Source organism: Anabrus simplex, chromosome 1, assembly GCF_040414725.1.
Source record: "Anabrus simplex isolate iqAnaSimp1 chromosome 1, ASM4041472v1, whole genome shotgun sequence".
NCBI lineage: Eukaryota > Metazoa > Arthropoda > Insecta > Orthoptera > Tettigoniidae > Anabrus > Anabrus simplex.
The window spans coordinates 1563216139-1563229158 of record NC_090265.1 but is presented as its reverse complement, the minus strand read 5'-3'; the positions used below and the strand labels follow the sequence as shown (position 1 = coordinate 1563229158).

Here is a 13020-nt window from a genome sequence, read left to right as displayed (position 1 = left end):
ATTTCTGGTTACTCGGCGCTGATATGGACTTAGTAACAAAAATCCAAAATCATGAATATCTTTGTGATCATAGCCAGTACGGTAACAATGTATAAGACATGAATAGTAGGAAATTTAATACTATATAACCCTAGTTATGTAGCATTCATCGATTACACCTCTAATAAGAAATATGTGAGAATTACATTTTAGGCCTTCCCCTACACTACCATTTCATTCAGCGTGAATAAAATTTTACAGCCTAGACTATAGTGACTTATTTCCTGACTTTGCATACCGATTTTCATCAAGATAGGACTACTAATAACAACAATATTTGAGAATTATATTTAAGGCCTTCCCCTAAACTACCATTTTTCTCAGCGTGAATACAATTATTGATAGCCTAGATTGTAGCAACTTATTCTCCAACTTTGCATACCCATTTCCTTTAAAATACGACCACTAATAACATAAATAGTTGAGAATTCAATTTTAGGCCTTCCCCTAAACTACCATTTCACTCAGCGTGAGTAAAATGATTTATAGCCTAGATTGTAGAGGCTCATCCCCTGACTTCACATACCGATTTTCATTAAATTCTCTTCAACCGTTTTCTCGTGATGCGTGTACATACAGACAGACAGACAGACAGACAGACAGACAGACAGACAGACAGAAATTACGGAAAAGAAAAAAGTGCATTTTCTTGTTACTATGGACATGACCGATACAGAAATACCATTATTTTCAAATTCTGAGCAATGTACAGACAAAACTCTTATTTCATATATATATATAAACAGGATTGTGTTATTTACTGCGCAGTAACTTGTCACAGTTTACTAAGAGTTTCTTCTTGGCCCAACATTTTCCTCCACTCTTGAATAACTTTTTCCAGAACACGGTAAGTGTATCACATGAAATTGTGTTTGTTGTTATTCAATGCACTGTCAAACAGACCATAATGGTTCCTTGGGATAGTCCACCACCTTATCTGAGGTCTGTTTTGATTACAAACAGGTTCCAAGATTTCACCCATGAATTTCACTTTTGACACTATGTTTGATCAGCTTTCAGGACTTGTCATCCATTCCAAACTCTTCCAGATTATTATTATTATTATTATTGCTGTTGTTTCATATGCCATTTACTTTACAGTGAACGTATCCAAACTCTAAGCCCCATCCCAAGTTCGACTTCTCTGAACACACTTAAATCAGCTGGTATCAACCGGCGGAGTAGTATGAGCAGTGGAAGAAAACATTCAATGCAAGGTAAGTGTATCACATGAAATTGTGTTTGTTGTTATTCACTGCACTTTTAAACAGACCATAATGGTTCCTTGATCCTCAATATGAAGACTCAATTTTCAGCAGTCTTTCGGTGTTGAATAGCTTTTCTCACTCTAGTCTATGCTTTTTCATGCAGCCAACACCACCTGGAGTGCAAATCAGAGAATTTTGTTTGAATTTCTTTGACTGTTTCACTAATTGGATTTCTGAGTGACTATTCACTGTATGTACCTGGGTTGGAGTCAGCTGGAAATCTGCCAGAGAATTTATTTAGTCCTTAAGGCGATGCTACGTATTACTGGAGATGGAATTTCTTTGGTGACTGGAGGACCAAAAAACTGACATTTTAAAAGAAGGAACATAGGTGACTTTTAAACAAACAGTTCATTACTTTCAGAATGCATCAAACTACCATGTTTTTTTTTTAAGAATTACAGTATATTTACAAGTACATGGTTAATACATTCATACATTAGGACATGACTAAAAAAAAGACATTTTAATTTTCAAAATAAATCTCTGAAAAAGATTTGTGATCTTTAAGATGATGTTGCTTATCTGAAAGAACATCATTGAAAGCAGGAAAGAAGTTCATAATCAGCATTACCATATGGCATCCAAACAATTTTAAGAATGTAGTGTGCAAAGTCATGTTCACCTTTTCCCCACAGTTGTTTCATTTTCATCATCCTTTGAAATTCTTTCATACGTATAATAATTGCATTCTTGCTCAAATAGGTACAGAAGTTCAATTTTTTTTACATTTCATTACAAGGCCTTGATTTTTTGCTGCCGGGCTGAGTAGCTCAGACAGTAGAGCAGTGGCTGCTCAAGTTAACAGATTCAAACCCGGCTTATCCGGTTGTATTTGAAGGACAGAAAACCAATAACATTATTATTTATTATTATTGCGTTTATTGCTTAACCATTTCTGCAAGGTTTGTATAAATTACTTGCAGTGCCACCCTAATTTAATTTCACCATGCAAAGCAGCATTGGTAAGCATTGCTTTGGTTTCATATCTCGCAGAAACATGCTAATTTTTCAACTTTTTTTTAAGTTTCGCTATCATGCTGCAGTTTTCAATGCTTGTTCAGTTAGTCCCTGGTGACCATCCAAAACATTATTTTCCTTCTAAGAATATGGAGAGCTCAACACTGCCTCTGTCTGTTTCTGTCATGAAATGAGCTTCTGCTTCTTTGATAACCAGTTCCACTTCTTCCACCTTTTGCAGGAAGTCTACTCCTGCATTATGAACTCCTGAATACTACCAGTTTCTATAAACAACACATCATTAAAATGGTCTGCAAGGTATGCTCCAGAGTTATACCATGAAGACTATCTTGTCAATGCAGGCAGTGCAAACAACAGAACACCTTTTTCTGGGTACCTTTCCTCTAAAAAGTTGACATAAAAGGTATTTCTTTTCCTGATGTACAGAAATACAGACTTCATTTTTGGCATCGTAAGTTGCAAATCTGGCAAATTTTTACCCATTGCATTCAGTCCTCAGTTTAGTTTATGCACCCAACGCTGTACAAGGACTAGGTCATCAGGAAGCAAGTTACTCAAAGATTGGAAACATTTCAGCAGATCACGCTGAATCTGATACAAGCAACACAACATTGTCAGATTCAATATTTAATTTCTTTAGTGTTGCAAACACAGTTCTGAGATAGTTCTTTTGAGTCTGCACTTTGCAGAGTGTAGACATTGTGCACAGTCATCTCCACAGTGTCCAACTCCATGGCTAAATGATTAGCATGCTGGCCTTTGGTCCAGGTGTACTTTACAGTTATTTACATTTAAATATACTAGCTTCCTTACATTTACTGAAATAGGACATAGTCCTTCCAACCAACAGTTAAACCTACTGGAATTAAATAATAAAAGAAACTAACCTATTCCCTTGGCTACATTAAAACATGTGCACAAATACATTATAACATTACAAATCTAATAGTCATCTTTTGTTGATTCGGGTACCTGCTAACGGTCAGTCGGCTCCTAATCCTTCTAGCCAGTCATATTGACTGTGATGCCTTCAAAATGGAACTCGTTCAGTCTGTGGTTCCTCCATCCTGGCGTAGAAAAACGTGTTCTCGTCGTCTTCCTGCTACTGTCGGTTCGGACCTTGATTATAACATTCCTTTCATTCACAGTATTAAAACTTGGTCAATACAACCTGCCAGTTACTGTTTATTTACAACAGCTGGGGTAATTTCCCGTGACTGTGAAAACCAGTTCCCATTCAGTCGCGCGACAACTCTCCGCTTATTTAACACCGTAACTAGGTCAATTTCCCACTCGCTCCACACTTCAACTGTATTATGTCACAGCTCAACATCTGGAAAACAGTACACAATGCTGGACTAGAGACTGTGGCGTTCGTGTCCTCGAAAAATCTACTTTAAATAGGCAAGGCAACTATGTGCGTAAATGTTCATATCAAAACTGTTCTTTCCGTCTGAAATTTGAAGACACTAAAAAGCAAATTTATCAAAGTTCAATTCCACCCAGAAATGTTAGTGCGTAAAGGTAAAGTTATTGTCTCGGCATTGTTCTTACAGGCCCCCATGCCTACAAATATTCTTAGCTCGCTCCTGAATCATAAATAATTAAGTGAAGTCTGAGCATATTGAGCTAAATGTTAGAAAGTCCCACACATGATCAAGACATATAAAACCTGTCTCCGCACTCGCCGTAAGTACACTTCTTCTCACGACGTTTCTACTTCAAGGACTCCAGCCAAATAAGGGTAGCTAGACCACGCACTGGTCACTTTTATTAATTAGCCTCCAGAGACGCTGTCCTATGCTTCAGGGCCATCTCTTGCTTACCAGCGTATAGCCAATATTGGAATGATGCTACCTTTTCATTGGTTTAAATCATCGCATCACCGACACTCCCTTCAAACTCGTGTTGTATAATATCCTAGTCTCTCGCCGGGTCGTGGTCCGTTGGTCCACGCCATTGTCTTCCATCGTTTCCTTGTTCTAAAGCAAGTATGTGAAGGTCGGATGCATCATTAGCAACCCAATGTCTGAGCTTATTTGACATTTTCTGGGCGCTAGACCGGACTGCAGTGCTTGTGCGGGACATGTAGCATGTACTTCAATTGTTTTTATTTAGCGCTTGACCACCAGGGGGCAGGAAGAAGAGTTTAAAAATACAGTTCATTGGCAAGATGGCGTGAATCAGTAATGCCTAAAGTAAGTATTTATTTATTGCATTCATATTACTCTAGAAGCTCTACTGAATATCAGAATATAATCAATGAAGTGTGTAAATTGTTTAGCGAACGTAAATTGTGAACTTACAACATCATACGTGATACCATGAGGTTTTGAATGTTGATATGCACAAGTGTGCAGGGTAGGTTTCCCTACAGGCAATGCATGGAAGAGTGCTGGATGCTGCCACCAAAAGGACTGTGAAAGCAGAACTCGTACTCTACGTGAGAAATGTAATGTATAAGATTTTAATTGTTTAAAATACATTGTTCCACACTGTAAAATAGAACATTTGATCATGTACATGTGTATATTCAGATGTACTGAGCTGAATTTTTTTATTTTTTGTAAGTAGTGAATTAAGTCCTAACACGCACAATTGTGTGGGTTCTGTTTTTTAGCTGAAAGTTCTCATTTTGTAAAACAAACTGTAAAAACATGTATTTAAGAGCATTTTATTATGTTTTTGATGTACAAACGAAAATTCACTCTGCCAATTTTCTTTCAGGTCTGAAAGGGCTAAGACTCAATAAACTGAAATATTCACTGTGCTCTCAAAAAATGAATGATCAATTAAATGAGCACTTCAATAAGGGCTCAATGACCACAAAACTTTTTAATGCCATCTCTTCTATTCCTTCTGGATCTGCTGGTGGACTGGATGGCCTTCGTCCGTTGGTCCTGAAAGACCTTCTCCAATGTCAAGAGCATGAATTAAGGGGCAGTTCATAAGATCTTTTCATGATTTACTTGACCTCATCATTTCTGGCAGAGTCCCTTTGGAAGTTCGCCTGCTAATTTTTGGTGCCTCACTCAAAGCTTTGAAGAAGAAATGTGGTGGCAATCGCCTTATTGCTTTCAGTACCGTTTGGCGTCGACTGACTGCGAAAATCTTATGCTACAGAATCCGTACACCAGCTATGGACTTCTTATCTCCCTACCAACTTGGAGTGTGTGTTCCCAGTGGAGCTGAAGCTGCTGTCCTTGCTGCACATATCTATTACTCATCTCCTCTTCAGTGCCCAAAAGCTTTTGTTAACCCTTAATAGGGCGCGTAGCGGTCTAAACGACCGACTTCTAAAAGTTTTGTACAAGGAATCCGTCTCAAGGTCAGCTATGCCCCCCTACTCCAGACTATCTCCCCCAAGAGATCATCTAGCCACCTGATAGGGTGGCCCCTCCTCAGTCACCCTGTAGACAGGGAGGTAGATGGTAGAGTCAGTCTGCGGTCTTTTACACTGGTGCGCCCGTTAGTGTAACTTGTATCTCGGTCATTGTGACTAGTACGCGCCGGGCTATGTTTTACTAAATTTGTTTAGTTTCGTGTGCATATACATCTCAATATGGATCCTGCTGAAGACGAAAGGATTCGATTATTGATAGAGTGTGTTGAAAAGGAAGAAAGTGAAAGAATAACTGCATTTGTGAAAGACAGAGACAAAGCAGTAGGATGCCTATTGGAAGAAGTTGATGAGGCAGCAGAAGATACTTCCAGACAGCAGCCACAAAGTGTTGATGAAGGTGAAACTGACAATCTTCAGGTTAGTGACCATGATACAGATAGTGAGCTGACGGATGCGGTGCTGGTGTTTCTGAAGTGAATTTGACAGGCAAGGACGGTAAAATAGAATGGCGTGCGCACCCAACATTCGCAAGGACTGGTCGTGGACCAGGTCATAATATTGTAACATGCCTTCCAGGGCCTAAAGGTTTAGCCAGGAATGTTAAAACTCCAAATGAAACCTGGGAGCTATTTTTTCCAGACGATATTGTACAAAAGATTGTAGACTATACCAATATTTGGTTAAAACAATGACAATAATTCTTCAGTGTGTTCACATAAAGAAAATAGTACAAAATTGAACTTGGATATGAACTCATATATACGTAAAATGTATAATTCTCTCATATACATGTTTTTCACAAAGGTGGTTGTTATGTAAAATTAGAAGTTTTTATAATTTGAAATACAAATATTTCTGAAAAAATATTACGGTGACAGTGGATGAAGAGGAGGACAAATATATATCTAGTTCAAATAACTTCCATTTTACAAACCAGAAAAAAATAAATAGAACGGAAAGTTATTTTTCAAGGCTTTCAAAATTTATTTGTAAATCAACTCAATTTTCAACAAGTTTTTACTTTTCTAATGCGGTCATTGAGTACGTAAAAATGTTTTAAATATTATCTAAATAAAAGTAAACTTGCTTGCAACAGTATTAAACTTCAACATTGTTATTAGATTCCAAGGTCATACAATAATATTCGTTGCGGTCTAAAAGACTGCGCGTGCCCAAGAGTGTCCGTCGGAAGAGCGCACCCGATTGAGGGTTAAATTAGACTTTCCTAATGCTTTCAACAAGTTGCATCGTGATGTTATGTTGTTGACAGTGAAGAATGAGTTTCCTTCCATTTATCCGTATGTCTATCAGTACTACTCCCAGCCTAGTGATCTTTTCCTTCGTGAAGAAAGTATACTTTCTCAATATGGAGTTGAACAAGGTGAGCCACTCGATCCTACTCTTTTCGCAGTTGCTCTTAAGTCGATTGTCAACTCCATTAATACGAATTAAATATTTGATATTTGCATGATGGTACCATTGCTGATGAACCTGATTTTGTCCTTTCATCTCTGGATAACATTCGCACACAAGCTTCAAACATTGGTCTACATCTTAATATCTAAGTGCGAAATGGGTTTTCTTGGCATTCATCGGGAACAAGCTGAGATACTGTACGAGAAGTTTAATGCTTCTGCCCCTGGAATTCATCTTTTAACAACATCCAATATTTGTTTACTTGGTGCAGCGTTATCCTCTGAAACTCTGTTCAAGATATTGGCTGAAAAGACGTCGAAACTTGAGTTGTTTATTTCATGCCTTTCCATGGTTTTGGCACATTCAGCCTTCTTGCTCCGTGCTTCGTTTTCCATCCTGCAATTATTGTACTTCCTGCATTGTGTTTTGTTTTGGTGTGGGACCTGACTATTGTGTTAAGAACTGGCCTTGAAACCATCCTCGATTGCTCCCTGAGTGGCAGTGCCTGGTTACAGGCTTCTCTTCCTATTGGTTTTGGTGGCCTCAGCATTCATCGTGCTGTGGATTTGGTGATCCTGTCATTTTTAGTATCTTTCCACGGTTCTCTTCATCTTAAATACAAAGTATGTTACAAGTGTTATTTTTAATATCCATCTATTCAATACAAAGAGATGTAGTAAATTAAGAATTAAATCTTATCATAAAAAGTTACAAGGGACATGTTTCGCCCATTTTAAGGGCATCATCAGCTTCAAACTCAAACATGAAAGGTGAATAATCAGGATCCTGATTGTTCTTACAAATCGTAAAAAGAGGATATCAATGTAGGTGTTTGTCTAACATAAAATTATTAGAATGTCCTTGGTTAAAATCGTAGTATCAAGCTGTATGTCACAAGTTCACAAGATTACACTCTCCGGAGCGCTGAGTCATTGCGCCCAAAACCTGCTGAGGGTAAAGCAATAAACAGCTCAATCTTTATAATGAATAGAAATGTGTTTCCTTGATTACACTCTCCGGAGCGCTGAGTCAATGTGCCCAAAACCTTTTGAGGTAGAGCAATAAACAGCTCAATCTTTATAATGAAGTAGAAATGTGTTTCCTTGATTACACTCTCCAGAGCGCTTTGTCAATGCGCCCAAAACCTTTTGAGGTAGAGCAATAAACAGCTCAATCTTTATAATGAAGTAGAAATGTGTTTCCTTGAATAGGTACTCCTATTGGAGGATAAGAAAAAGTAAAGCTGATAGGCTGTTAAAGATGTTAATTTTGTATGTTCAGATAAGACAACAGTCTTCTTTAACTAGCTGTTCAGCTGTCTATACTCATATTTAACTGACTTGAAGGAGTGAAAGTCGAATGTGTAAGATAAGATGACATTCTTTAAGTAGTTGTGGGAGCAAGGAAAGGTATTCGGCTGTGTATAGTCGTATTTATCTTGCTTGAAGGAGCGAAAGTCGAAGGTATATTGATGTTGATTAGAGCTTTTTGGTGTAATGTCTGTAACAAGAGGAGAGTGAATGCTTAGGAAAGGTATTTTTGAAGAGAATGTGGGTTTAAAAAGAAAAAAATGGAGAATGTATAAACACCCTTTCGTCTGTAAAGATGTAAATCAGTTATGGAAAGGGTAGTTGAAGAAAAATAATATTATGTGTATGTTTATTTATTTCCTTGACTGTTATGGTGTTAATCAGTTGCTATGGTAGTGTTGAAAAAAAGTCTAAAATCAAATAACATTGTGTTATAGTGCTTCATAAACTGCAACTGACAGTATCATCTGAACCCCCAAACCCCACGGTACGTAACGCCCTGAAAGGGCCCTGGCCTGCCCAGCAACCGCTGCTAAGCCCGAAGGCCTGCAGATTACGAGGGGCCGTGTGGTCAGCACGACGCATCCTCTCGGCCATTATTCTGAGCTTTCGAGACCAGGGCCGCCATCTCACCATCAGATAGCTCCTCAATTCTAATCACGTAGCCGGAGTGGACCTCGTAGCAGGCCTCAGGTCGAGAGAAAAATCCCTGACCTGGCCGGGATATTTTTACCTGTGTGTCTTATTTGTGATTGACTATATTTCAGCACACAGTACTCCCTAAAGATTTTAGTGCTTCACTAACAGCAACCTACAGAATTCATTATACTTTGCAATTTATTTATCTGTGCATTGTTTTACACTTATTTGTGATCGGCTGATGATGACCAAAAATACTGGTCGAAACCAGTACCAATTTTAATTAAATAGGAATGTAAACTTACATTTCTTATTTTAATAGTATTGAAAGGTTGAACCATTTTATACTTTCTTTTAACTTACTAGTGAACTTACTTCAATACGGAACAATATGAAATTCTTATCTCTTAACAAGAGAGCCTATCTCGTTGGTCAAGTTTAGTCGGTGTAGTTCCCCCTGATATTGGCAAAAGAAGTATTCAAGCTGCTTGGGATGCCCCTCTTATCAGTAAACTCTACTCGCTTCTGCATCAGCCAACTAGTAGTCTTCAAGAAAAACGCCATCTCCTCGCTGCTGCTTCTCCTGAATCTGGTGCATGGCTCCATTACCTTCGCCTTCTCTTGGTCTTCATCTTTCCAATGCGAGTTTCTGTATCACTGTGGCTTTACATTTGGGAGCAGCCGTCTGCGAGCATCACCAATGCTCAGCTTGTGGTGCCTACGTTGACGTGGCCTCCATGGCCTTTCCTGTTTGAGAAGTAAAGGCAGACACATCCGCCAATCCACTATAAATGATGTCATCTTGCGGGCTCTGGTTTCAGTAGAAGTACCTTCTATATGAGAGCCCACTGGCTGCTGCCGTTCAGACGGTAAAAGGCCTAACGGATGACACTTATGCCATGGAAGAGGGGTAGATCTCTCTTGTGGGATTTTACCTGTGCCCACATATTCACCCAGTCCAATCTTCCCCTTTCATCATTGAGTGCTGGAGGTGCAGCTGCAAATAGAGAAAAATGCTAAAAGAAGAAAATACAGTGATTTGTTGGACAATTTCTTCTTCATGCCAGTAGCCATTGAATTGAGTGGTACCTGGGGTAATGATGGTCTTGATTTTATCGAAGATGTTGGCCAATATATTGCTCGGATATCCAGCGATACGCAATCTGCTTTCCTTATTCAGCGTGTTATCATAGCTCTAATGCATAGAAATGTCACATCCCTTCCTAGGACACTACCACCTGGTAGTCCGGCTCTATGGCTAAATGGTTAGCGTGCTGGCCTTTGGTCACACGGGTCCTGGGTTCAATTCCCGGCAGGGTCGGGAATTTTAACCATAATTGGTTAATTACCCTAGCATGGGGACTGGGTGTATGTGTCATCTTCATCATTTCATCCTCATCACGACGCGCAGGTTGCCCACGGGCATCAAGTCGAAAGACCTGTACCTGGCGAAGAAAGTGTATAAAACCTTTTTGTTCATAATGATGTAGATAATTACGGTATTTTCAAGCAAACTGCTTTTAAAATAAAAATAGAATACGCACTGAAGTAGCACACTTTACTACCTAATATTTATGCATAGCATTTTGAAAATCCTACAAGACATTTATTAAACTAGTTATCTAATATATCCTGAATACCCATAAAATACACAGTCATGTATTAAAGAGGAAAAACTTCATCCAGCTCCTTACCAGGTGGTAAAATGACATGAAATGGCGTATGGCTTTTAGTGCCGGGATATGTCCGAGCATTTTAATCAGTCATATACATTAAATTCTAATAGTATTAAATAGAGTCAGCTTTTCAGCTTCTTCTTCCGCTGCCAAACCTTCATCCTGTCACACCTGGCTGCCCTTTGGTTGTCAGTAATGGTGTACTTCCTTCGTTCAAATGTTATCAGTTGAAGTGTTTATTCCTTGGAATCCTCTTCTCTTCTCTGCCTTCAATTTGGAGCATTGATAAATTTAATTCTTCTAAATCATTCATGATCTCTGTGAACCAAGTGTTCTTTGTTTTATTTTTCCATTTTAAACTATATAATATACTGTAATATTTTATACATCACCTCTTTACACTTCATTGGTACCGTACTTCTTTCCTCCACGCTAGGTTTCTCTATGTAGTAGAATGCATTTCCCTGTCGAATACTTTTATTGTTTTCAATGTCCAGCCCTGCATCTTTAACCCATTCCAGTCTAGGCCTTGAATATCCCTAACAAACGTTCTGGACTGGGCATTTTTAAGGATTATTTTAAGGATTATGGGAGATATTTGTATGTATCTTTTTTTCTTTGTGCTTGTTTGAGCATCTTTTTTTTTTTTTTTTTAAATGTTGTTTGTTTCATGTCAGCTATCACTTGAGATTTTAAAATGGTTTATATATTATACCATATTTTGCAAATGAAAAAATGTCTGATGGATTACTAAGTAAGTACAGTTTTCTGAAATACTTTTATATTTACCGTATTTTGATAATGTAAAATGTGCAGTGCAATTACAGAACAACATTAGCAGTGAAAACAATGTAAAAATAATAAATTGTTCAATAATAATAGCAATAACAATAATGAAAATGGGAGCAATTCTGAAATTTTATTTACATATTTTTATGTGACAATAGTGGCCTAGAAGGTGATGTTAGCAAAGATACTCAGAGTGAAGATGATATTGAAGGTATGTAACTATAATTTTAAACATGAATGGAAATATTATTGACATCCAATTATGAATTCAAAACATCATCTTGCATTTCATTGTGATTGTAAATCATTTTACAGTCTACCGCATGTTACAGTGTGTTTCATAATTGCATGAATACGTAAGCACCTACATATTAATAAAGTTTTCTGTTTTTGCCTAGATATGAGTGATTGCGATTACATAAAATATAATTTTCATCAAGCACTTATTTTCCGCGAGAAGCCATGTTTTAGAGCACATTGAGTGGCATCTACTAATGCACACTCGTCAATAATATCATAAATTCTCTGACTTAGATAATACTGCCATCTGTTGAAATACTCTTGTAACTGATACATGAAGAAACACAATGTAGCCACCAGAATGTGTGCTACACCGCCGTCAGAATTTTAATTATATTCAAAACAAGACTACGTCTTCGTCATGAGTTTCCAACCCAACGAACTAGATTTACCTACCATGAAGCTAAATTGGACCTTTTTAATGACAAGTGTTTTATTATAATACACCTAGCTGTTAACCAACCAAATAGAATACATCCTAGAAACCTATCATTGTTTACAAGCATAGTATCATCCGACACAAATCTATGATTAACAGCACGAAGATTACAAGAAGAAAGTATACGCAAGACATGCACAGTTAAACTCGTCAAATTTTAGACTTATTTATATTATTGTTCATGAGCTATAGCATCAACTGATGTATCTTACAATCAAAAAACTCTACCAAGAAATAAGAAACAGATATATGCAAGACATAAACATACAAATTAATCAGTGCTTTACACACGTTTTTAGCATATTTTAATGTGTTTTATGTGTTTGTACAACTATTTAAATCTTAATTTTAGGTTAAGAGTTTAATCACAATTTAAACCTCAAGGTCATTTTACCACAATTCAAATGACAAATCGTAACTTACATGCCCCATCAGACATATCTGGATATGCTAATAAAAAATGGCATATCCCTTCAGACAATGTAATGTAGTTAACGCAAAGCATCAATGTTAGCCAGCTGATGATGGTCCAATAGGCCGAAACTGGTACTGTAAGAATTATAAGTACAATAAATTGTATTGATTAGGTGGGGTCCTTTCTTTTCCATATAGTATAAATGTTAATCCGTCGGGGCGAGATCGGGACAATACGCAGGATGATTCAAGACCTCGAACCTGAAGAGTTTGAGCGGTGTGGGTGGTGGTATGTGGACATGCATTGCCATACAACTAAAGAACTCCTTCCAACAATCGACCTCTGCGTTTGTTGCGAATTTCAGGTTTCAGCTTGTTTACCAGCATATCACTGTAACGTTCACTG

General features: G+C 37.7%; 1 protein-coding gene across 1 annotated transcript in view; it reads left to right on the top strand.

Annotated features, from left to right (window-relative positions):
- rictor (rapamycin-insensitive companion of Tor) overlaps positions 1-13020 on the top strand; it is a 540306-nt gene that overhangs the window by 360790 nt on the left and 166496 nt on the right. Inside the window, exon 22 of the mRNA XM_067138126.2 lies at positions 1141-1256. Within this exon, the coding sequence (XP_066994227.2) occupies positions 1141-1256 (116 nt within the window). The remainder of the gene's footprint in view (positions 1-1140; positions 1257-13020) is intronic.